General features: G+C 43.5%; 4 protein-coding genes across 5 annotated transcripts; 1 reads left to right on the top strand and 3 right to left on the bottom strand.

The window, feature by feature from the left end:
* The first annotated feature begins 547 nt into the window (after positions 1–547).
* bcl2l16 (BCL2 like 16) lies at positions 548–2669 on the top strand. 2 transcript variants are annotated; one of them, XM_035165702.2, is made up of 3 exons: positions 548–655; positions 759–1352; positions 2006–2669. In XM_035165702.2, exons 2-3 carry the CDS (start codon positions 801–803, stop codon positions 2132–2134), a joined length of 681 nt encoding a protein of 226 aa, XP_035021593.1. In that variant the 5' UTR covers positions 548–655; positions 759–800; the 3' UTR covers positions 2135–2669. The 2 variants fall into 2 exon arrangements, with proteins under 2 accessions (XP_035021593.1, XP_035021592.1); XM_035165701.2 differs by having other exon boundaries at positions 548–659.
* Positions 2666–5601, bottom strand: tubb2b (tubulin, beta 2b). Its single transcript, XM_035165700.2, has 4 exons — positions 5107–5601; positions 4128–4236; positions 3929–4039; positions 2666–3841 (listed from the first exon to the last, which is right to left on the bottom strand). The coding sequence occupies exons 1-4, from the start codon at positions 5161–5163 to the stop codon at positions 2781–2783; spliced, it is 1338 nt and encodes a 445-aa protein (XP_035021591.1). The 5' UTR covers positions 5164–5601; the 3' UTR covers positions 2666–2780.
* A 9385-nt stretch (positions 5602–14986) lies between these two features.
* Positions 14987–19008, bottom strand: LOC118115606 (Golgi-associated plant pathogenesis-related protein 1). The gene is made up of 7 exons (XM_047341494.1): positions 18700–19008; positions 18512–18538; positions 18132–18335; positions 17659–17736; positions 17244–17393; positions 15764–16446; positions 14987–15138 (listed from the first exon to the last, which is right to left on the bottom strand). Exons 2-6 carry the CDS (start codon positions 18516–18518, stop codon positions 16361–16363), a joined length of 525 nt encoding a protein of 174 aa, XP_047197450.1. The 5' UTR covers positions 18519–18538; positions 18700–19008; the 3' UTR covers positions 14987–15138; positions 15764–16360.
* Positions 19009–19664: 656 nt separating this feature from the next.
* LOC124852378 (piggyBac transposable element-derived protein 4-like) lies at positions 19665–23534 on the bottom strand. The gene is made up of 4 exons (XM_047341243.1): positions 23454–23534; positions 21223–21341; positions 20542–21023; positions 19665–20401 (listed from the first exon to the last, which is right to left on the bottom strand). Exons 1-4 carry the CDS (start codon positions 23532–23534, stop codon positions 19665–19667), a joined length of 1419 nt encoding a protein of 472 aa, XP_047197199.1.
* Between the last annotated feature and the right edge of the window lie 785 nt (positions 23535–24319).

Genomic DNA, 24319 nt, shown 5'->3' with positions numbered 1-24319 from the left:
AAGTTCAAATACAAGTACCTCAAAATTGCTCTTATTCAGCAGGCTACTTGTGTAAAATTACTTTTCACCACTGGTATCGCATTATGACAACAACAATTTCTACAAATGTTTTGCAAGTTAAGCTTAGTAAAATGCAGTAAGCTGCAGTCAGCATAAAGGTCATTGAATGTTACAAGATCAGTGGCTGAAATGTAAACAATAATCACAAAAAGTTCAATACTGTGCTGTGAGATATTGTGATGGTGTTGCAATCATCATTCCAGCTGTAACCTGTCTTAACGTCACCACACACACACACACACACACACACACACACACACACACACACACACACACACACACACACACACACACACAAACACACACAGTGTAAAGCTAACCTGTTCCTCCGCGGTGTGCAGGTTCTCTGTGCTTTATTCTTTATTTAGCCTCCTGCTTGTGTTGGAATGGGAATGTCTGTCAGGAACAGCCATGACTGTGCATATGAGGTTGGAGATCAGTGTCAGTTTCCAACAAGGGCTCTATATTTAGCTGGTGAGGGGACGGGCTGACCCAGTCTCACTGCAACACACACAGACACACTCCTCCAGACCTCAAAACTCTTTCACCTGCTGTCTCTTCCCTCCGCATTGGTGTGTGTTTGTAATACTGAAGAGTAGGTGAGTTGAACATACTTAATTATATGACACTGCAGTATGCATGTTAATTCCCCTCCTCCCTATTCTAATGTGAGTTTTTACTTCACTGTATCCCTACAGCACCATGACAGACGGAGGTGACATGGAGATTGGCTCTGCTGCATGGAAATCTGTCAGCTAAGGCCTAATGAGAAAAAAGCTTGGTGGTTAGTTGAGTGGTCAGAGGTGACTATGTGCCAGTTGGAGGAGCCAGAGGCCATACGGGGCCTGGACAGTCCTGATCCACTAGTGAGAGAAGCATTTCTGATGGCCCATGATTACATAGACTATATTACCACAGGGGGGGCAGATGGGAGCATGGGTCATGCCCCTACTGCCTGCACCACAGCCTTGCGCCATGCAGGGGACGAGCTCCTCAACCGTTTCCCCATCTTCTTCAGACGCTGGCCTCGTGTCTTCCAGGATGTGACGGAGAAAACAGCCTGCCCTATGCTCATGAGCATCCTTGATGAGCACTTCTTTCTGCCTGTCCCTGTGGGCCGCCGCAGGGACCTGGCCTGGAGTGCTGTGCTGTCAGTGTATGTGCTGGCTGGCCAGATGGCTCTGCATTGCCATGAGAGGGGCATGTTGGGGGTCTTGCCCCAGCTGAAGGAGTGTGTGGGCGCCTACGTACAGAGGGTCATCTGCCCTGACATACGAGACAAGGGAGGATGGGTGAGTGCTCACAAGTGGATATAGAGAAGAGGAAGATGACTCTTATAAACAAAGCAATGTGTCACTATGTTGAATCCCTCTTACTTTCTGTGCATTGTTTGCCACCTGCTAATAACATGAAAAAATAAAAAATATTATAATTCTTACATTTAAGTAAATTCAATTGATAAATAAAATCAATTCATTACTTTTAATTAATTTAAATACTGTATCAATAGTATTAATAATTTGTTATTATAAAGGTTATGTAATTACAGTTTGATACAAAGTCCTGGTAAAAATATAACATATGTTCAGTTCACAAATGACCACAAACTAAGTGCCACACAATGGCCTTATACACTTTTTTACAGCCTGTATTAATTGGTTAATAATCCAACCTTGGAGGTGTACATCAACATCCTTTTCAGACAACATGCTATTACAAATGTTGACAGAGTTGTATCAAAACTGAACTGTGCAAAATACAAAGCGTTTTGTTTAATTGGTTTGTTAGATCACACTTCAAACCAAATGGACTGGCAATTTCTGCTGTTTCGTCACGTCGTATCTAGATAATAATGCTTCCCAATGTCTAATGGTGTTCCCTCTGTATAGAACACATCCTATCACTTTATATATTGTGGTGAAATCGTTTTATTTCTGTCTGACAGAGTGGCTTCGTGTCACGCTTTGGGGAGAAGCAGCACTTGGAGGGTCAGGTGAAGAGAGTGTGCTGCTGGACACTGCTGGCACTGGCCTCAAGCATCATCACCTACCTGCTGTGGAAAAGAATGGCTTAACCAGCACTGCCCCCTACTGTTCACCAGGAAGTGCTACATCACTGTCATCTGGGAGCATTGTAGTTTCTTTAAATTGTTCAGAAACCTTATTCAGGTAACATAAATATCTGCACCATTTTCATATCGTTGTGCAAAACAAGTAGTATCAAGCCATTCAAACAGTCACATGCCAGCTTATCACGTTTACACAGCAATTCATGGACTTTGACCTGATTATGACATTATGCGTCACCCATCGCTGTTGAAGTCTCCATAGTTGAGGTTTAATGAACAAGCTCATGTAGACTGGATTTATGGTTTTGAAATGGCACTCAGCATTTCCAGACCAGAGTAAAGCTCTGAGAACTACTGAAGTAAAGTAAAGCCTTTAAGAGGCACAGTACAAGCTCAAGTAAACATATATCTGGGCAATATTACTTTAACTGCTTTCATGCCACCATCTTTATGTAACCATGCATCTGCCAATCATCTAAACATGTACATGATAATTAAGTCTGTATCAGAATGCACAGTCATTAAAAACCAGACAGCTTGCCGTTTGTTGAACTTTTATTAACTCCAACAGCAGACAGAACACTCAACACTGGAAAACGTACATGTTACAAGAACGATACCATTTTTAAGAACAGTAGAGGGAAGACTGAATTTAGGCAAGCTCCTCCTCACCCTCCTCCTCAAACTCTCCCTCCTCCTCAGCAGTTGCGTCTTGGTACTGCTGGTACTCGGACACCAGGTCGTTCATGTTGCTCTCTGCCTCGGTGAACTCCATCTCATCCATACCCTCTCCGGTGTACCAGTGGAGGAAAGCCTTGCGCCTGAACATGGCAGTGAACTGCTCAGAGATGCGCTTGAACAGCTCCTGGATGGCTGTGCTGTTGCCGATGAAGGTGGCTGCCATCTTGAGGCCACGGGGAGGAATGTCACAGACTGCAGTCTTCACGTTGTTGGGGATCCATTCTACAAAGTAGCTGCTGTTTTTGTTCTGTACATTCAGCATCTGCTCATCCACTTCCTTCATGGACATGCGGCCACGGAAGATGGCAGCCACTGTCAGGTAGCGGCCATGACGTGGGTCGCAGGCAGCCATCATGTTCTTGGCATCGAACATCTGCTGGGTGAGCTCTGGCACAGTGAGCGATCGGTACTGCTGGCTGCCTCGGCTTGTGAGGGGAGCAAAGCCTGGCATGAAGAAGTGCAGACGGGGGAATGGCACCATGTTTACAGCCAACTTGCGCAGGTCAGCGTTGAGCTGCCCAGGGAACCTGAGGCAGGTGGTGACGCCGCTCATGGTGGCAGAGACCAGGTGGTTGAGGTCTCCGTACGAGGGGGTTGTGAGTTTGAGGGTGCGGAAACAAATGTCGTAGAGGGCCTCATTGTCGATGCAGTAGGTCTCATCTGTGTTTTCAACAAGCTGGTGGACTGATAGTGTGGCGTTGTAGGGCTCAACAACTGTGTCTGATACTTTGGGGGAGGGCACCACGCTGAAGGTGTTCATAATGCGGTCGGGGTATTCTTCCCGGATTTTGCTGATGAGCAGAGTTCCCATACCGGAGCCAGTGCCCCCACCCAGTGAGTGTGTGAGCTGGAAGCCCTGCAAGCAGTCACAGCTCTCTGCCTCTTTCCTAACCACATCCAGGACAGAGTCCACCAGCTCTGCACCTTCCGTGTAATGACCCTTGGCCCAGTTGTTGCCAGCACCACTCTGGCCTGTAAGGGAAGTATTAAAGATTAAGCTTTTTGCAGAACTAACAGTGCATCATAATAGCTGAAAATACACATTTAATGAAATCTTACCAAAAACGAAGTTGTCTGGCCTGAAGACCTGGCCAAAAGGTCCGGACCTCACAGAGTCCATAGTGCCCGGCTCCAGATCCACCAGCACAGCACGGGGAACATATTTACCGCCTGCAAAATCATGACAAGAGAGAAAATGTCATGTCTGACTATACGCTGCAATTCAAGTCATGTAAAATGAAGACTGAAAGAAACTAACCTGAGGCCTCATTGTAATACACGTTTATCCTGTCCAGCTGCAGGTCACTGTCTCCATGGTAGGTTCCTGTTGGGTCGATACCGTGCTCGTCACTGATGACCTCCCAGAACTACAAGAGAAAAAGAACTTGTTAACTGAGGAAAACATACATGACCATCCACCAGAATAAATTTGACTTTGCTCGTTTTTAATTTTTTTTTTTTTTTTTTTTAGAATTTATTTTTATCAAAGTTGTATTTTATCAATCTTAATTTCCCGCCACGCTGCCTTCGGCGCGCGCGCCCTGCCCCCCTATTGGCTGAGACTCATGGGTTAGGAGTTTGAAATTCTTCGTTACGTCACTAGCCGCCAACTCCGCCCAGAACAGGCGCAGTTCAGACTGCGCTGCCAGGAGCGCCTGGCTGAGCCGCAGCTGCGCTCCCGGACAAAAGAGCCTTTATTTCTCCTGGTAGCGGTGCAAACACGTTTTAGCAGCACAAAAACCACCCAACGAGCGAATACGTTACAGGACTGCAGAACCCTGTCGTTCTTATAAAAGAAAACCCTCACATCCTTTGCACCGCGCTACCGTTAAGTAACGGTTTTAATGAATTAACATCCTAATTTAATCCCACCGATAATGTTCAGATGGATTTTAAACGGTTACTAAAACATCTTATACATTTATAATGGATGGACCAAGTGATTTCAATGGAAATTTGAAAAACATGTCAAAATTGAGTTAAAATGGCTTTAATTCGTCCATTCTTCGATAAAATTGTGGTGCTAAATCAGCACCTAAAAGTCACCGAGTGTAGATGTAACGTTTAATGCCCATTGTTCCCTAAGTAGGGCACATTGATCTTCCCAGGGTGTGGTTTTCAGGGTCGCGTATGGACACAAAGCAGCGGCTCACACACCAGAAAAAAAGGACAACACATTTCACTTGAAATAAAATGACTCAGTTCAGGACTCTAGTGATAAAAAGGGTTTCACTAACCTTGGCACCAATCTGGTTCCCGCACTGTCCGGCCTGGAGATGGACGATTTCCCTCATTTTCGCAGCGGTTTGTGGAGAGTCTACGACACAGACGACTTGAGCTTTCTTTGTGCGCGTTGCACGGCTCAACCCTCCCGTTTATACTACAATAGAACCCGCCTTTTCTGCGCCACTCGAATGCCTATTGGCTGATCCGCGGAAGTACTTTTTGCAGGCACAAATTTTGACCAATCAAATCTACTAAGACTCATCTGCCATTGGACCAGACAGTCTGCCAGTCACAGTCATCTCTAACGTGTGACTATTAATCGGTAGACTTTGGACTACTTCCCTCAAGATGGCGGAATAGATTCACGATGCTGACATCACACTTTGTTCTGCACTTCACTGCCGCATCGAAGCTGTAGACGTAGACAGCGAAACGTGTTCCTATTCGAGGCCTGGATCAAATTCATGATCACAATCCCAGTCGACGGCTCGCTAGCCATAGCCGACGTGGCGAACAGGATGCAGCTGTCAGTGACAGGATTCACTAGCGGAAACTGTCGCAATGACACAGGCCCTGCCTCTGCTCATGCTACAACAGGGATTTCCAGTCATGTGCTGGTTAGGCCTGTAGTCTACAAACTTTCATCACAGAGCACAATGGACACGTCAGACCCTGGGCCTGTGCTGCAGTTAGAGCTCAGAGGGGAGCTGCTGCTGCTGCAGGTTCACCCTCAGAGGGAGAATCTCACGCATTCGTGGTTCATTCTGATGATAAAGTATGAATATTACATACAAGCATGCAGCCCCAATGTAAGGCTCAAACACAATGTGTATAAAATCTGACACACTGTACAGAGAATAGAAAGGTTTATCCTCATGTTGCTGTTAAATGAGGGCAGATGGTTTTATTGATAGCTGAGACAGTGGCTGTGTTTCCAGCATTTCTTCTTGTTGCAGTCGCCCAGGCCTTGTCTCTAAGGATGGAACGCCATTCCTAGGGAGTGGTCACCATGACGATTAGGCTGGACACAGCAGACTGGTGTGCATTAGCACAGGGTTTCATAGTAGGCTTTCTGTGGAGCCGCCACGCCTTTAGCACAGTATCAGTACATACCATACATTGTTATGTAGATTAGTTATTGTGCAGAAAAGTAAAGGCTTTCTGGGGGTGTATGAATAGCAATGGATTCATTCTGTTTCATTAAATCTAATCGTGTTCTCATAAATTCATATTCTCTGGGCCTGGCAGGAACACCACTGCTACACTCCACATCATATCACACAGTATGTAGGCCAGGCTCATTCTCTGTGTGCATTGTAGTCTAACACACAAAAGCCTGCTCTGTGTGCTCCATGACAGAGGTATGTCACTGAGAGAATGACTCAGCATATAAGACCAGCTAGCTTGTATTGCAGCCTCTTCCCTTTTTTACTTTGGGTCTTGTTGTTTTCCAGAGTGCTTCCTGAAACTGCTGAACACAATATGACACTTTTTCAGACTACCCACAGCGTTTAGCTCAGCACTGGAATCCCATGCCCTCATGATTTGGCAAAACTATGTGTTATTATTGTTATCAGTATCTTATTTTCAGCAGGGAGATATAGCGATTCTGGAGACCCCTGAGCAAAGGCCCAGGGACCACTCTGCTGAGGTCACTGAAATCCCCTTTAGCTATAGATGTGCTGTGATTATTATTATTATTTATTACATTTCATTTAGCTGACGCTTTTATCCAAGCGTCTCTCCCTACAGCACATCCATCTCCTATACATTTATTTCTTAAGCCAATTTTTCCAGTATTAACTTTCCAGACTTTAATCTTTCTCTAACATGATGCAAGTACTTCTAGTTGCCAAAACACAACTAGACACGTGCTTACCGTATTTTAGGTGCAGGGAGTGGATATTGTAGGAAAACAAATGACATACATTGAGAGTTTTTCACATATATGCAGTATGACTTTATTGGCATGTAATCAGATTTTAAGATACATTCAGTGTAACTCTGAGCATCTCATTTTAAAGCCATGCTCATTTATATACACTGCTTTCCAATTGATCCTGAATGTCTTGGATGGGGTTGAGGTCAGAGCTCTTTTCATGCCAGTCAGCTTCTTCCACATGTTCTTCCACATGATTTTGTGGACATGCAGTGCATCCAATTTATTTGTTCTTTTCTCATGAGGATAGATAATCTGTGTGAAACGAGAAATATACAACATGGTATTCGATTCAGTTTTTGTAACATGAAGATGAGCACTGAGGAGACAGAGGTCATGTCCTCGGTAATATATGTGAATAATTTGGGATGTCATAATAAAATGTGTTGCATTTCAGAGTTTACAGTTCCACACATATCATACATTTTGGCCAGTGTCAGTGTGTAGGCTCACAAAGTGATACCTCGGGCAACCACTGTGTAGATGTGACATGTGTCATTTTAATACATTGTCATGGTGCCCTGAGGAAGAATCATAATGATTTTGGTCATCGTCTGATGTTGACTCAAGTATCACTATGAGGATGACAGTTATGGTTCCATATTGTTCATTATTGGATGGATTGATAGGACATTTGCATTCATATTCTCCTTATGATGTATGATCAGTTTATAATCATGCAATGCTCTGCACCAACAACACAATAAATCCTAATGGTGAACATGGCAAACATTATACCTGCTAAATATTAGCATTGTCATTACGGGCATGCTAGCATATTAACATTGGCATTTAGATCCAAGCTCCAAGCACTCACGGAGCATCTTCCATGGATGTAAACCACTAGTCCTGTCAAGGACAAAGGACTGAATAAATTAAAATAAAACCAAGGCATATTGGATTTTATAAGCAGTTATTTGCAGAATTACACCTGGTATCAGACCGTAATGTATGGAGAAATAAATTAGAGAAAATATAGTCAAACATCCATCCATCATGCTGCTTCTCCTTTTGAGGGTCGCAGGCCGAGGTGGAGACCATCTCAGGTGACATCGAACGAGAGGCGGGTTACACCCTGGACAGGTCACCAATCCAATTCAGGGCCAACATTCAGAGACAAACAACCATTCACACTCACATTCATTCCTACCTTCAATTTATAGTCTCCAATTAGCCTAACCCCAGACTGCATGTCTTTGGACTGTGAGAGGAAGGGTACCCAGAGAAAACCCACGCAAACACAGGGAAACAAGCAAACTCCATATTAAAAGACCCCAGGACATTTTTGCTGTGGGGCAACAGTGCTCACAACCACACCCCCATCCTGCCCTATAATTAAAAATCTTAATGTAGATAAAACAGATTAATTCTTTTAAGATTTTGGTTGTTGATTTTGACATTGACAATTTTTGGGGTGTAGAGTAATTCTTTTAGGGAAATATTGCCTCATGAACTCAGTATGTGTGAAGTCGTGGTAACAGTCCTGCTAACATAGGACTGGATTCATTGTACTTTCTAACATGTGCAGTATACTCTAGCAGGCCACATGAGTCTGACAGTGTATTGCAGGCAGCCTCAGGACTCAGTGGAGATTCTGTTTGATCTAAGTCATTTCTGTTTCTCTGCAGTCTGTTGCCTTTGTGTAAAAACCGATGAATTATTCATTGTCCTCTTTCTTTGGGAGGATAGGTGCACCGAGTGGTTTGTGGTGAAAGCCAGAGCAGGTCAAAAGCTTTCAGTGGACAGGGAGGAGATTGAGCTATTTGATGCTTTTCAAGAGCACCATACCTCATGACCAGGCACTTGCCTTAGTGTGCTCACAGTACAGTAACAAGCAGCCTGTGTCTGTGAAGCCCTGTTGAACCAGTGCTGCATCCCATGACTCAGCATCTCTCATGACGATGCAGCATGCAGCATTTAGCCTCCAGCAGCCAGATCAATACTACAAAAGGGAAATGGATGCTGCTGGGATAGATGTGCCCTCATCAACCCTGCTCAAAGGTTATATGCTTTAACCAGATTTCATATGAAACCACTGATGTGCATATGGTAAGTGAGTGTAATTTGTACAATCTAAAACAGTGGTCCCCCAAACATTTTCAGTCATGCTCTCCTTTGGAAGCCAGATGTTGGCCCATGGCATGAAAAACACATGTTCCTGGTTTGATCCTAGATTTTCTCTTCCTATAGAATGGTTTGAACTATTTGATGACTGCCAGTTAGCGACTGGTGCACAGGGACCTACGCAGTCCAATTAAATGGTTTTGGTTTTGTATTTATATAGCGCTTTTCTAGTCTTGATGACCACTCAAAGCACTTTACAGTACAGTTTTACATTCACCCATTCATTCATACAGTGCATCTATTAGCCGCACTTTTTTGTTCCATGAGAAGAATGAGCATCTTGCCCAAGGACACTTCAGCATGCAGATGGGGAAGACTGGGGATCGTACTGCCAACCTTCAGGTTGGAGGACGACCGCTCTTCCCCTCAGCCACTGGCGCTGTCTAGAGTTTTAATGTTTTTTACTGTACAACATTTTTAAGGTGGATTTCTTTTTTTCATTCATTAAGCAGTTATATCTGTAAGAGCTGGGGAAGGTGGTGGTGAGAAGTCCTCAACAAAGCATTAAAGCAACAAAAACCCTTGTGCTTTTGCTCTAAAGACAACCTGCTAAAGAGGAAGTGATTCTGTGAATGTTGTTACCATAACGGAGATCAGCACCCGCAATACCCGTGAATGTCTGGGTCAGTGGGACATGAAGAAATAAAAATAAACAGATTATCAAAATGATCTGCTTATGTCAAAGTTGTGAATAAGATGGAGGATTTATATGAGGCCTAATATTCAGATTGAAAGCCCATAAAAATGCTCTGTCAGAAATTGAAATTCCGATTGGTTGCAGAGGTACAGTGCCTTCATTAGCATTGCCTGTGTCACGTAACCAAGTGTATTTAGTCTTTGTGTTTCTTTTTGTTCAGTGTCAGTTTGTTTCATCAGTTCCATGTCAGTCTTCCTGAGTTGTTTTGTTTGTGATGATTCCTCATCCTTGTTACGAAGTAATTTTTTTTTTACTGTGCCTTTGTCTGTTGTCCTTCCTTTGGATACCACTGCCTTTCTGTGTACCAACCCCATAAGTCTAATTAAAGAATATTTTTTGGAACTTTCCTTGTGTAGCATCTGCTTTTGGGTCAAACGATCGAGTATCAGGGTCTTGTTGAAATTCCTTTGTCTTCCCCAAAAAAGAGTCTATTTTGTCAAAGTTTGTGTGGTTCTTTCTTCAGAGTAGACTTTGTTTCTTACACAATATTTTCAAAGCCCTGATACTTATGATAATGTGGTGCTTATGAACCAAAATATGAAGTACTATGTGAACATGATGCTACATATTCCTAATTTTAACGCAAACTGCTCTCCTAACATTTTCCAGTTAAAATTAGTTAAAATTTTGTCTAGACTACGTCATGGGGTCCTCACATGTATCAAATGTAACACAACCATTCAATCTGAAAAATGTAAACCATACAGCATCTATTAGCCGCACTTTTTTGTTCCATGAGAAGAATGAGCATCTTGCCCAAGGACACTTCGGCATGCAGATGGGGAAGACTGGGGATCGTACTGCCGACCTTCAGGTTGGAGGACGACCGCTCTTCCCCTCAGCCACTGGCGCTGTCTAGAGTTTTAATGTTTTTTACTGTACAACATTTTTAAGGTGGATTTCTTTTTTTCATTCATTAAGCAGTTATATCTGTAAGAGCTGGGGAAGGTGGTGGTGAGAAGTCCTCAACAAAGCATTAAAGCAACAAAAACCCTTGTGCTTTTGCTCTAAAGACAACCTGCTAAAGAGGAAGTGATTCTGTGAATGTTGTTACCATAACGGAGATCAGCACCCGCAATACCCGTGAATGTCTGGGTCAGTGGGACATGAAGAAATAAAAATAAACAGATTATCAAAATGATTTGGTCGAACAAATACTATTGGCCACAGGCTGCCAGTTGCCGACCATTGCTGTTGTTTATCTGATGATGTAGAAGAAGACATGTTCCCTGCGGGTCCACAGACTGAAGAGATGCAGTCAGACTCCACTGACTGTGCTGGCCGCCTGTTTATTCAATTTCTGTTAATAGTGAAGGGACCACATCGCGAAGTCACACCAAATTCAGCACTGCACGTCCGCTGGCATTTTCCAACAGACGTGCCAAGTGTGAAGTTGATAAGATGAATGGTTCACAAGATATGCATTCCACATACAGACTGACTGTGAAATTAGTAGTTAGGTGTTTCTGCTTGAATCTTAATCATATTTCCCCCCATGGTTATGGCTCATGCCTCCAGGGGTACCACTGACTTATACACTGCAGAGGTGGGCTTGTAAGACGAGGCCATATTGTACAGTAGAACACAAGTTAGAGGAAGATACAAATCAGGTGAGAGCTTAGAATAACTATGACACTTGCATTCAACATTGAAACTTAAATGCATTTTGAGGACAATAATGCACCAGCTGGTCGAATGTCCATCTCATGTGCGACTGGTCCTGTTATAGATATTGTGGGGAAAGGGCTGTTAGGGTCGACAGGTGTCAGACAAGAGCAGCTGGGCTCATGTACAGTATGTCTGCTGGGAGAACCACTGAATCACTCTAATATCAGGTTACTGCCTTCCCACTGCAGAGGCACTCAGCCAGTGTCAAATTCTGCAGCACACCATGGCCCTTTCAGTCTATGACTGCTAGTTACACCCTCAGGTCTCTTTGGGAAAGATGCTGGAAAGTACAATGGCTGAGCTGGGAAAGAAGCAATTTTACAGAGCTGTCAAATAGAAAGCTGACACTGAGAGTTTTTGGATGTAGGCCACTGATAGCTGACTTTTGAGACAGTATTTGAATATATGTGAAAAAGCTAAGCTCATGTGAAACACATTAGGCTGTGTATGGTGGAGAGTTAGTTAAGACTGGATTTAATTGGATTTAAATCAGATTAGATTTTTTTCTGTAATTCAAAACTATATTTTTTTTAGGGTAAAATATCGTTGTTATTGATTTCCTTTTTTATTTAAATAAATGAAGCTGAAACTCAGCCGTGATGCAACATATGTAGCTTAGCACAGCGCAGAAAAGTCTCAGCTCTGTCCGAAAATCAGCCCCCTGGTAATTCACAACTCCCAATATAATGGAAAGTATTTTTTTACTCAAGTATATATTAAAGCCACCAGTTTGAACTATTTTACTTCTGAGAAGACATGTGTTCACATGGCCCTTGGGTTTGAGTAGCACAATACACATGAGCTTCAGCCTGTGGAGAGGAAGCCAGAAGTAAACAAGCCCTGTTCAACTGTAAACAAAAATCATAATGCTTTATTATTACATTTGTTAAGAAAACATGATGCTTTACCTTTTGAAATCTACCGGAACTGAATGTTATGAAACCACCATGAAACCCCTCTTCCTCTGCGTTGTTTCCAAGCACATGGCCTCCTAAGGTGAGATAAAGCAGACCATCCTTACCAGGATGGTTTCCTGTATCCTGCTCAACTGTGGCTGATGTAAAGATAGAAAGACACAGGCCCTGATTTGACCATTTTACACTGTGTGCCCTTGTGCTGGTTTAGACTGCTGGTCCTTCATGTGACACTGAGTGGCCTCAGGCTCTTACTTTCACTTATACTGTGTGTTTTGGTGCAGTTTAACACCAGGTCCTGGTAAACATTCTCTGGGATGTTCGCAGCAGTGTGTGCATAAGTTATGTAACAAGGACACTTCGGCATGCAGATGGGGAAGACTGGGGATCGTACTGCCGACCTTCAGGTTGGAGGACGACCGCTCTTCCCCTCAGCCACAGGCGCTGTCTAGAGTTTTAATGTTTTTTACTGTACAACATTTTTAAGGTGGATTTCTTTTTTTCATTCATTAAGCAGTTATATCTGTAAGAGCTGGGGAAGGTGGTGGTGAGAAGTCCTCAACAAAGCATTACAGCAACAAAAACCCTTGTGCTTTTGCTCTAAAGACAACCTGCTAAAGAGGAAGTGATTCTGTGAATGTTGTTACCATAACGGAGATCAGCACCCGCAATACCCGTGAATGTCTGGGTCAGTGGGACATGAAGAAATAAAAATAAACAGATTATCAAAATGATCTGCTTATGTCAAAGTTGTGAATAAGATGGAGGATTTATATGAGGCCTAATATTCAGATTGAAAGCCCATAAAAATGCTCTGTCAGAAATTGAAATTCCGATTGGTTGCAGAGGTACAGTGCCTTCATTAGCATTGCCTGTGTCACGCAACCAAGTGTATTTAGTCTTTGTGTTTCTTTTTGTTCAGTGTCAGTTTGTTTCATCAGTTCCATGTCAGTCTTCCAGAGTTGTTTTGTTTGTGATGATTCCTCATCCTTGTTACGAAGTAATTTTTTTTTTACTGTGCCTTTGTCTGTTGTCCTTCCTTTGGATACCACTGCCTTTCTGTGTACCAACCCCATAAGTCTAATTAAAGAATATTTTTTGGAACTTTCCTTGTGTAGCATCTGCTTTTGGGTCAAACGATCGAGTATCAGGGTCTTGTTGAAATTCCTTTGTCTTCCCCAAAAAAGAGTCTATTTTGTCAAAGTTTGTGTGGTTCTTTCTTCAGAGTAGACTTTGTTTCTTACACAATATTTTCAAAGCCCTGATACTTATGATAATGTGGTGCTTATGAACCAAAATATGAAGTACTATGTGAACATGATGCTACATATTCCTAATTTTAACGCAAACTGCTCTCCTGACATTTTCCAGTTAAAATTAGTTAAAATTTTGTCTAGACTACGTCATGGGGTCCTCACATGTATCAAATGTAACACAACCATTCAATCTGAAAAATGTAAACCCTTTCTTCAACTTCCCTGATTCTGCATCAATATTTATTTTTATTTTTTTAAATATCATCAGAAGATGAGAGCCTTCCATTGGAACAACTTGAAATGTAGATGCAATCTAGCTGCATTGCAGAGGTGAGTAAAATGGCATACACCATTAGTCAGACCACATCAACAAGTCTTGCCTTTGAATAAAACAGAGAGAGCTGCATCCATTGATTTCCCCCTGTATCCTTTAGTATGTGTGCCTTTAAGAGACACATACAGTAGGAGTGCCTGTATGGCTGCTCTCCAGAGATTAGAGTGAAGAAGTACATTTGATGCTAATAAAACCAGACAGTCACCAACGGGCTATGCACAGTCACATCCCTACAGAGCACAAAGAATGATGGTCAGCGTGGTGCAGGGGAAGTCCAGGATGCATCAGCCCAGCCTGCTACAACAGAATATCATGTTACATAAAAACACCAGCACTGTTGTAATGTAAGGGCCAACTCGATGCCACGCGGTCCTGTCTCAACTGTACCATCCGTCTGCATCTCTGGACTTGGTGTGTACGTACTGAGGTGGCTGTGGCTCTGGGGGTAGAGTGGTCGTCCTCCAAACCTGAAGGTTGGCAGTTCAATCCTCAGTCTTCCCCATCTGCATGCCAAAGTGTCCTTGGGCAGTATACTGAACCCCTAAATGGCCCCTCATAGATGTTGAATACACTAATTGTAAATTGCTTCGGATAAATAAATACAGAGAGTATTAACATCTGTTTTAGATTTGAGCTCAAGTTTGCTCCATGTAGCATTAAGTTATCTATAAACCATATTGTATTCCTCACTAGAATGTCATCAGCTAAAAGACTGGTTGCCTCTAATGGCTTTAGGCCTGCAGTGCAGATTTCCTGGCAGCTTCAGGCTTGCATCATGACAAGATGCCAGCAAAGGGGAGGGATCACACAACTACAGGGCTCATGGGAAATGTAGTTTCACTGAGACAGTAAATGTGTTCACCCTTTGTGTCACTGGCAGCAGTTGAGAAGGTTGAGATCCAGGAAAGATGTAAAGGAGAGTCTTGTGTAATTCATTTAATGTTTATGGTCCAAAACAGTTTCACACATCCTGAGTAATAGACGATGTTCAAAATAAAAACAAACAAAGACCAAATTTTGAGTAAAATGAAAACAATTGGACCTGGAGCCTGTGTTTGGGAGGTTACTTCTGGTCTTCAGTGGAAACATGGTGGACTCAGTGGAAGATGACCTGCGCTTGATGAAGAAAGTGTTATCAGTGAGTTGGAGTCGAAACAGATACATTCTAAAATAGCATTAATGTGTGGGCTTCTTCAGACAATGATGCGTTACATCTGACCTTCTTGTGGTCTGGACTAAATGGATGTGGGCCTAAAGTGGCCTACTCGTAAAATAGCAAATGTGTCCCAAATATCTAAAAAACAAATGTTCTTTTTTATTTGTGCTCTTGGCAAGGTGTAGTCTGGATGTGAACCTAATATGGCCAGTGTGGTAAAAGGTGAATTTGGCCCAAATAGTACAATTTCGTGCCACCTTTGGTACCTTTGGCTAACAAAGGTATTGCTATGGCTTAATTGTGGCCCAGATCTGGCAAATAGGAGCAGACCGTCCAAGTGCCATCATTCCACGTGGTATGTGGGCCAGATCACAGTGCGGTCAAATTTGAGCCAAAACTATTTTTTTATGTGGGTTAGAACCAGAACCTTGTCTGTGAGCACCGACAGCCACAGGGGGCGCTGTATGTCAGCCACTGACATGGTTGATGAGGGGCCAGGCAAATATTTTTCAGCCTTGTCAGGTATTTCATGGTCAAATACTGCACATATAATGATGACCTTCACAGTGCATGTATTTACCTGATGATTGAAATCCAGCAGGTCACGTCCTTTGCTCCGATCAGGCCGTCCCGCTCCCCGCATGTGGACAGACACAGAGTGCATTCATTTATGTCACTATTCAAACTGATAATACATCAGCTGAAGCAGAATAAATAAGACTATAGTGGGTGTAGTCTATTACTTGTATGTGAACATTATGTTACTCTGAAACACTGAGATTCTTCATATTCTAATATGACATCAAAAACTGATTCTGAAAGGTCTGTGCAGCTGGTTTCGTGTCTCTTGGCTTCACTAGAATAGATCTTTGTGTGAGTTTTTTTAATTTTCCAACCTGAAGAGAGGACACGATTAGTTATATTATGCTGCCACCTCGTGGTACATTTTGGAACTTCACACTGTCAATTTAGCTCAATCTGGAGATGGCCTGTTTTTATTGTGTTTATTTTGTAGGTATTAATCACTCAGAAGTCATTGCTGACTGAAATTCTCTCTAATAGCGTAGAAATTACACCTAAAAGCATTCTCAATTAAAACAATTTCATAAGACAAGCTTTAATTTTTCATTGACAACATGGAATATTAAGAGGCAGCAGCAGGGACGGTCTAGGTCATCTATAGCAGTGTGCAACGTTTCCTTTGGCTCTTGTCAGAACCCCCACTGGGGCTGCTGCCTGTTCCTTTCCCCACTTGTCCACTACCTGTAAAAGTCATTTGTTAAACTTAAGCCGAATCACCAGAAACACACGACTGTTGCTGCTGCTGCTGCAGGGAAAAACATAGGAACAAGTTAAACCTGCTAGATTACCCACAAGTGGCTGCATGAGAAGACATATGTCCTCGTATACCTTACATACTGTGAGCAGGAGATAATCCTCTAATAGCTGTTGCATCAAGCACATAAAAAAAAGCTTTTGGATCCAACATAACTGGTTTGTTGTGATGTACGAGTTTCTGCTCACTGACAGTGAACCACAACTACCATTTCACGATTCTTTTATAAATCCGGTGCTGCAGCATTCCTCTGTGTGTTTTTAAAACCAAAACAGGTCATTATGTGTCTGCAGCTTTAAAAAGTGGCAGTTTAAATATACTGAGTGACAAGTAAAATGACTGCATTTCGAATATATATATATATATATATATATGAGTAAAAGATCATAGGTTTGTGCAGCAAAGTGTGATTAACATTCCTAAAGTAACTAGAAATGGACTCCTTTGCATATACAGTCAATATATTACATGAATGTTGTATTTGACTGCTATTATATATCACACATTAAAACATTAAATAATACATACATGCATTTTATATAGAAGTGGGCCATGTGTTTTTTATGTAAAACTGGAATCTTCAAAGTAAAAATAAATGATAGTGTGGTCGAATACATGTAGTGTAAGAAAAGTACAATATTTAGTGGACAAACAGTAAAACTAAAGTAATGGAGTGATTACCAGTGGTCTAGTTTGACAGATAAATAATTTGGTGATTTCTTACCTTTCTCAAGGACGTTTTTCTCGAAGTATCCCGGCATGTTCATGTTGCCAGGTGGAGAATATTGGGCAACCACATAGGCCTTGGTACCAACAGAGGCTACACCCACGCCCAGTTTAATGGTGTCTTTCCAAACCACCTGAGTAAAATGCCCTGCGAGAAGAAGCACAGCAGTGAAGTGAGGACAAATGTGTGGTGATGTGTTTCTAACTTAAATTGCTCAGTGTTTTAATAAATGAATAATATTTTAAAAGTAAAGGTTGATATAAATGTTTTGCTTTTCTACTGAATTTGATAGATTATTACAGAAAAAAATAAAAGTCATTATCTTAAAGTGATATATATTTTACCCACACATTTCAAATCTGGCTTTATTCAATGTCTCCCTATGGAGCCCATCAGATGTTATGTGTTTTACCAGTTTTCATGCCGAACCCAGGACTGCTCCAGTTGTAGTCTTTGATCTCACTGTACCACGCATCCACAGCTTCTTTCCCTAAAGAGAAAAGAAACGCACAAAAAGAACACAATATGAACACAATATGAACAAACTACAATGAGGTGATTGAAAAACAAAATGATAATAATGCCATTATGGCAAACATATGAAGCTGTAAGAGAAAATTACGGTGTAGTGGTAAATGCTAAACATAGTGTAACAGCACCTGAGTAAAGAAGTCTCATTAAGTTACACAACTGACTAAGGAATGTCTTAAAGCTTGTTAATTTCAGCCCCCAGGAGCTGCTGGTTACACTGCAGTAAGTGAAGCTGCAGCACCAAATCCCCTGAGTGTGCTATTGGGCTTATTCATTTAGTTTTTTAAATGATCAGTCTAGAATAGTGGCATTCCTTATTTCAAATGTATCAATGAATACGATTGTGTATCTCACCTGTCACGGCCGCGGAGCCAGTCTTGTTGTAGATGTTCTCTCCATTCTTTGTATCGCTGTGTTTGAAGACACCGAGCTGCAGCAAGTGATCGGCCCATTTCTGAGATGAATCATTCATGTCGCTGCTGAGCGTCAGTGGCGGCGCACCATGCTTCGCCCTGTAGGCATTGTGAGTCTCCAGGAACTCCTTCTGAAAGCTTTCATCTGCAGAAAAAAAGGCATCGACTTTCAGTGCACAGAAAAAACAAACATGTTTGGAGCAATTACTGTGGCTGGCTGTCCACACACTTGGGTACAGACAGGATTATTCATGACCTGTGATGACCAAGATCTCGACAGTGATGATGTTTTTGGATTCTTAATAGTTCCTAAGCACTAACCTGCCATTATGTCTGTGGTTGTGAGGACTGAAAGGGAGAACAGAACAAATGAGGACAGAGTTAAAAGATAAAATCTAATAAATTATACCAAATAATCTGAAGGAGCACTCAGCAGGTGCTCAGGCACAATGTGCTGATGATTGAAACAAATCTACTGTATCTTACACAAACTAATCTCTAGCACTCACCTGAGTCAGGTTGTTTTCCTAAGATCTGAGGGAATGTCCTGTGTACACACTGCTGTCTGCTGTCTCAAAGCCAGTATTTATAACACAGATCTCACCGCTCCTTCCTCTTGTCTGTATGGAGGAGGAGACTGACCCCCAGCCCTTTCCTGCTGTTACTTCCCTGCAGCCACTTAACCTTTTTCATGACTCACAGCGCACAGTGTGGCTGTTTGCTAGCTAGCCCACATTGTTTACTCCTCTGCACCACTCTTGATTGATGCAGAGTCAGGGCCGGCCCTGGCAATGTTGGAGCCCTAGGCGAGATTTCAGATTTCAGATTCCCCCCCCCCCACACACACATTAGTTCATAAAACAAGTTAACAAAAAAAATATTTTGAAAATGAAATACTGGATGTGTAGAAAATGCACATCTTACTGCATTGGTTAACATTGCATGTATCACGTCATGATAAATCAGCCTCTTGTGGCGCCCTCTCGGCATTTTGCGCCCTAGGCAACCGTCTATGTCGCCTATGCCAGGAGCCGCCCCTGTGCAGAGTGGTTGTCTCTGTAATCCAGGATTCCAGACACATTAGTGCAATTCAGGATTTTTCAAACTTTGTTTTCTTCTTTTTTGGGGGGAATATTCAAGCGTGGGATCATAAGTGTAATGGGGTTAATCCATAACCCTTGTGTTGTCCCTGCTTCCCCCGGCTGTTGGCCCCCTCACATAGCCCACCACATATTAGCACGCACACGTAGGGCAATGGACAAGTGAGCAGCCCTTGCAGGTGTATTTGTTACACCCGCGGCACACGGTGTGAGTTTTACAGTCCTTTTTCCTGGGGCATATCTGACACCTCTTCCGAGCGGGGCTGCTGCGGCGGCGACTAGGGCTAGGGAGGAGGCCGGACGCTTGGGTCGAGCGTCGTCGTCATCGTCGTGGTCCGGAGCTCTCCGTGCGGCGGCGGCAGCTTTCAAAGCCTTCACAACCGCGGCTGACGCTTCCGTGCGGGGGATGCGCTACCTTCCTGCGATGAACGTCCCAGCTGCTCGAAGAACACCCTCCGTTTGTTCCGCTTGCCCGGCATCCAGTTGGGGTTGATCTCTCTCCATATCACGAAGGCGTTGTAGGAAGAGATGTCGAGGATGTTGTGGAAGACGACCAGGGGCCAGCACGCGGCCATCCTCCTACAGCTGTATGTTACGATCACCTTGTCTAGGTTGTCCACGCCTCCTTTGTTGCGGTTGTAGTCCAGGACGATGACCGGTTTCCAGTCCTCGCGGTTGCTGACGTCGGCCTCCGCGTGCCGCGTGCTCATGAACACCATGTTCCTGTTTTTCTTTGGGATGTAGGACACCAGAGTGGCGGTGGGCGTGAATGCGAACCTGGATGAGAACACCTCTCTTCCCTTGACTGCGAGCAGCCCGGGCTTGTTCTTCCGAACCGTGCCGACCACGGTGATCTTCCTCTCCAGGAGCTGCCGCGCAAGTTCGTAGGAGGTGAAGTAATTGTCGCACGTGACGTTGCGATGGTGCAGTCCCTCCGTGACATCGAGCACTACCCGCAACCCCTGGTTCCGTTCTGGGCGTCCGCCGCTCGGCTTTCTGGTGTAGACTTGCATCTTCCAAGCGTAGCTGGATTTTGCATCGCAGGCCACCCACGACTTGATCCCGTATTTCGCCGGCTTGCTGGGCATGTACTGTCGGAAAGGACACCGGCCTGGGGAGAAGAAGAGGAGGATAAGAGATGAGAGGAGAGGAGATGAGGACGAGGACTAGCAGCCGCTATCTAGCTATAGATACATAACATAATAACATAACATAATAATAATATAAAAAAGAATGAAAAAAAAGAATAACCTCTGAACGGAACCAGTTGCTCGTCCACGGTCACTTTGGGCCCTGGGTTGTAGAGGCGCGGTAGCCGCGCCACCCACGCGTGCCAGACCTCTCGCACGGCCGCCAATTTGTCCGTGGCACGTCTCGTCTTGCGGTCGTCAAAGCGCAGCAGTCTGGAGTACGTGTGAAAGACTTTGAGCGGCATCGTGGCACGAAATATCACCCTGCCGCTCTCAGCGTCCCACAGGCTGGCGGCGGCCTCGCCCCGGGACCTGTACACGCCCGCTAAGATCAGCAGCCCTACATAGGCGTGCAGGTCGGTCTCGTCCATCCCTTTCCAGTCGTCACCGTATTTTCGACGACCCTCCCGATTCGTCATCTCCAGGATGATGTTCTCTACCGTCGGCGTGACGAACAGGCAGAAGGTCGAGGCTAGGTCACGGGTGCGGGACGTCGCGTGAGTCGTGGGGCCCGGGGGGACCCCGATGGGCGTAGCGGCGGCGCTTTGAGCCGCAGCAGAGGAGGAGGAGGAGCAGCGGCCCTCCTCTCGGTCGTACGCCCTCGAGGACCATGTTATTTCTCCGTTTCTTGGTGAGTCTGGTGGTGGTGGTGCCGTGGTCTTGTCCTTGTCCTTCTTCTTCTTCTTCTTCTTCTTCTTCTTCTTCTTCTTCTTCTTCTTCTTCTTCTTCCAAGGATGAGCACGATGACAAATCTGCAGCAGCATCACCCACTGGGTCGTAGTCTTCGTCGCCGTCGTCGTCTTCATCGTCTTCGTCGTCGTCTTCATCGTCTCGGTCTTCTTCTCGGTCTGCTTCTCCGACCTGGTCAGGGAGAAGCACACAGAGAAACACACCAGCTTCTCTGTGGGTCTAATTGACCCCCCCGAGATTACAATTGGAATCAGCTGTGGGTCTAAATGACCCCCCATATTGCATATTGCCCATTTTGTTCTATGGGCAATATGCAATATGGTTGACAGGTACTGTGCAATCCTGGTGTAATGGCTTGAATATTGGTGAGTTATTGGCTCCGTAAAGTAGAGACCCTCTTCTGTTATTTCATTGTATAATATCGCTTGCAGTGATAATCCACTGGTGCAATCACACCAGTGTTAGGATTCTTATAGTGTGCTATGCTCGTTTTACGCATGATAATTTAGCTTTGTTAAATTGGATCTTGATCCTTTAACTTCTCTCTTTTTAATCTGTTATTTATATCAAGAACATGCCAGTACTCTTGCAATACTTTGCACATGATCCTGTGCTGTTTGATCAGTCTTTTTAAATAATTTGTCCGACTTGAATAAATTGTCTATTTCTGGATTCATCAGCCTCCCGTCCCGTTTATTCTGGATATATGTGGTGAACCCGATTGACATTCAACTGTCACCCCAAACTTTTGACCACTACATAAGTAAGCCTTTTTTGGTTCCTCTGTACTTTAAAAAATATATATTTTAAGGACGCATGCCTTCTACAGGGATCAAAACTGGGAAAAAGACATACTGTGGCCACCCACTTCTCTCTTTGCCGCTGGCGGCTTCCGACCAGGGCCTTTAATTAAAAGATGGAAAATGTGTTCATATGACTATTAATTCACAGATAATACCTGTTATACTGCTCAGTCTGGGTTACCACCATGGATCCATAAAATACAAGGGATAAATGAAGCAACTGAAGAGCTGCACACAAAGAAAACATGTAAACAGAAAATAGATGAGTGAAGCCTTGAGGTGGTTGAGGTTTCTATCACACAGGTTGTGGAAAAGTCTCCTCCAGTGGAGTACAGTTTCCTTCCTGCCATCTGACAGCAATCATACACAGTTGCTGGTGGTTTTAACAAGCTGAGGCCTAAATCAAACACTGACAAACTGAAGACTGACTCTGGAACCAGACTCCTGCAGGGGCTGCAGTTGATCCTTTTGTGGTCTTGACCAGGCTGCAAGGCACTGGGTGGGTGTGGGATACTCACAAGCCCCTGGCTCAGGACCGCTGTGCAGGAGAAACAGAGGATCACAACCAGTGAAAGCAAAGCAAGTTGCTCCAAGGACGGCTCTGCTTATTGCCAGTATATGTATAGAACAAACAACCATTTGGAGCCTATGGGTGGCGTCCAGGAGATGATACTGTAGCATCCCCGGCTGAATGATGGTCTGACTCTCTTTTTAACTGATGGTTCACAAAGTCTTTATTTCCATCTCCGTACATGCTTTGATAAGTGTGAACACACTGTAAGAGCTAGGAGGAAAACAAAACAAATATTACTTCCCTTATATACTTAATAGCTATTTATCTTAACAAAATAACAAACTCTTAATAGAGGGCTGCATATAAACATATTCAACTTAAATTAAATTATTTGTGACTTTATAAACCCCATATCATATTATCGTAAACATAACAACAAATTATTAGTGTGAATGATAGTTTCAGTATGAGCATACTTTGCCCCAAATATTGTAAATTTAACACACACACACACACACACACGTGTCCTTACACTCAGCAAAACTGCAAAAGGATGTTTAGAATTAAGTATAATGATAATGACAACAAGTAACGAAATAACCACAAACGAAATAAATGCATCAAAAACCAAATCTGTTTAGACAAATTTACACAGAATTCAGAATATATATCTATATATCTCTAAAATACATTCTAATAAAAAAAACTAATGTTTAATAGGTCATTTACACTCCCACCAAATCACAAGTGAATTTCAGAACAATATGGGATGCAAACACGAATGATTTACTAAATAATGACTTCAATACTATAAAGGATACGGGTGTGGTGTGAAGAGGATAGTTAAACAGTCTCTAGAAGCAGGATCAGCTTCTGAACTGGGCGTTCGACGATAGAGGGCTTGCCAGAACGCTGTCCCTCCCTTTCCTTTTTCTGATCTCCAAGACGAATCTTCACTCTTCTTACCAGTCCATCTGTATCAGTCACTGTCTCTACAACTTTGGCCAATCTCCACTTGTTGCGTGGCATACCATCTGGCTTCTCCATGACTATGTCGCAGACAGACAGGTTTCTTCTCGGAGCATGCCAGTGTTGTCTTGTGGCAGTGTTAGAGAGGTATTCTCTTTTCCAACGGCTCAAGATACACTTGTCTCTGTAAATCCTTTATGACAATGCACTGTGCATCTTCTCGCTCTTGGACAGTGCTGTGGCCTGTTGATTTGTTTCCTTTGACACGGCGGATGAGACGTGCAACAGCTTGAGTGACCTTATACCATGATGAAAACTTTAACAAACGGTCTAAGAGACTTGCTTGTTCTGTGGTCTGCGTGTTTAGTAGAACAAGCAAGTACTCAGGTCTCCGCCCTGCCACCAGAGGAAACATAGATAATCTCTGTCAACTTCAGACACGTGGAACTGGTGGAACATCTTTTCTACATCACACATCAGTGCAATGTGGTTCAGCCTAAATCTCATGAGGACACCAATTAGATTATTTGTCAGATCTGGGCCTGATAGTAGGTGGTCATTAAGGCTGCTCCCCCTGAACCTTGCTGAACAGTCAAAAACGACACAGAGCTTTTCTGGCTTTTTGGAGTGATAAACTCCGTGGTGAGGGATGTACCATTTTTCTCCTTCCTTCCCCTCATGCTGAACAACCTCTGCATCACCCTTTTCAATGACCTCATTCATGAACTTCATGTAATGCCACTTATATTTCTCATCCTTCAAAAGCCTTTTCTTAAGATGACCAAGCCAGACAATGGCTAGTTGCTTATTGTTAGGAAGGTGTGGTCTCTCCTTAAAGGGGAGTGGCATCTCACAATGGCCAT

Source organism: Hippoglossus stenolepis, chromosome 9, assembly GCF_022539355.2.
Source record: "Hippoglossus stenolepis isolate QCI-W04-F060 chromosome 9, HSTE1.2, whole genome shotgun sequence".
Lineage (NCBI taxonomy): Eukaryota > Metazoa > Chordata > Actinopteri > Pleuronectiformes > Pleuronectidae > Hippoglossus > Hippoglossus stenolepis.
This window is presented reverse-complemented; position numbering and strand designations above follow the sequence as displayed.

Coding starts and splice junctions, on each gene's coding strand:
- bcl2l16 (XM_035165702.2), top strand. CDS start 801: ATGGAAATCTGTCAGCTAAGGCCTAATGAGAAAAAAGCTTGGTGGTTA. Junction 1,353..2,005: donor TACGAGACAAGGGAGGATGG/GTGAGTGCTCAC, acceptor TCTGTCTGACAG/AGTGGCTTCGTGTCACGCTT.
- tubb2b (XM_035165700.2), bottom strand. CDS start 5,163: ATGAGGGAAATCGTCCATCTCCAGGCCGGACAGTGCGGGAACCAGATT. Junction 4,040..4,127: donor GTATTACAATGAGGCCTCAG/GTTAGTTTCTTT, acceptor ATGATTTTGCAG/GCGGTAAATATGTTCCCCGT. Junction 3,842..3,928: donor GCCAGACAACTTCGTTTTTG/GTAAGATTTCAT, acceptor CTTCCCTTACAG/GCCAGAGTGGTGCTGGCAAC.
- LOC118115606 (XM_047341494.1), bottom strand. Junction 17,737..18,131: donor TGGCTCCGCGGCCGTGACAG/GTGAGATACACA, acceptor TTTTCTCTTTAG/GGAAAGAAGCTGTGGATGCG. Junction 16,447..17,243: donor GAAAAACGTCCTTGAGAAAG/GTAAGAAATCAC, acceptor TGACTTTTACAG/GTAGTGGACAAGTGGGGAAA.
- LOC124852378 (XM_047341243.1), bottom strand. CDS start 23,534: ATGGAGAAGCCAGATGGTATGCCACGCAACAAGTGGAGATTGGCCAAA. Junction 21,024..21,222: donor GCTGCTGCAGATTTGTCATC/GTGCTCATCCTT, acceptor TGCGGCTCAAAG/CGCCGCCGCTACGCCCATCG. Junction 20,402..20,541: donor GCAACTGGTTCCGTTCAGAG/GTTATTCTTTTT, acceptor TCTTCTCCCCAG/GCCGGTGTCCTTTCCGACAG.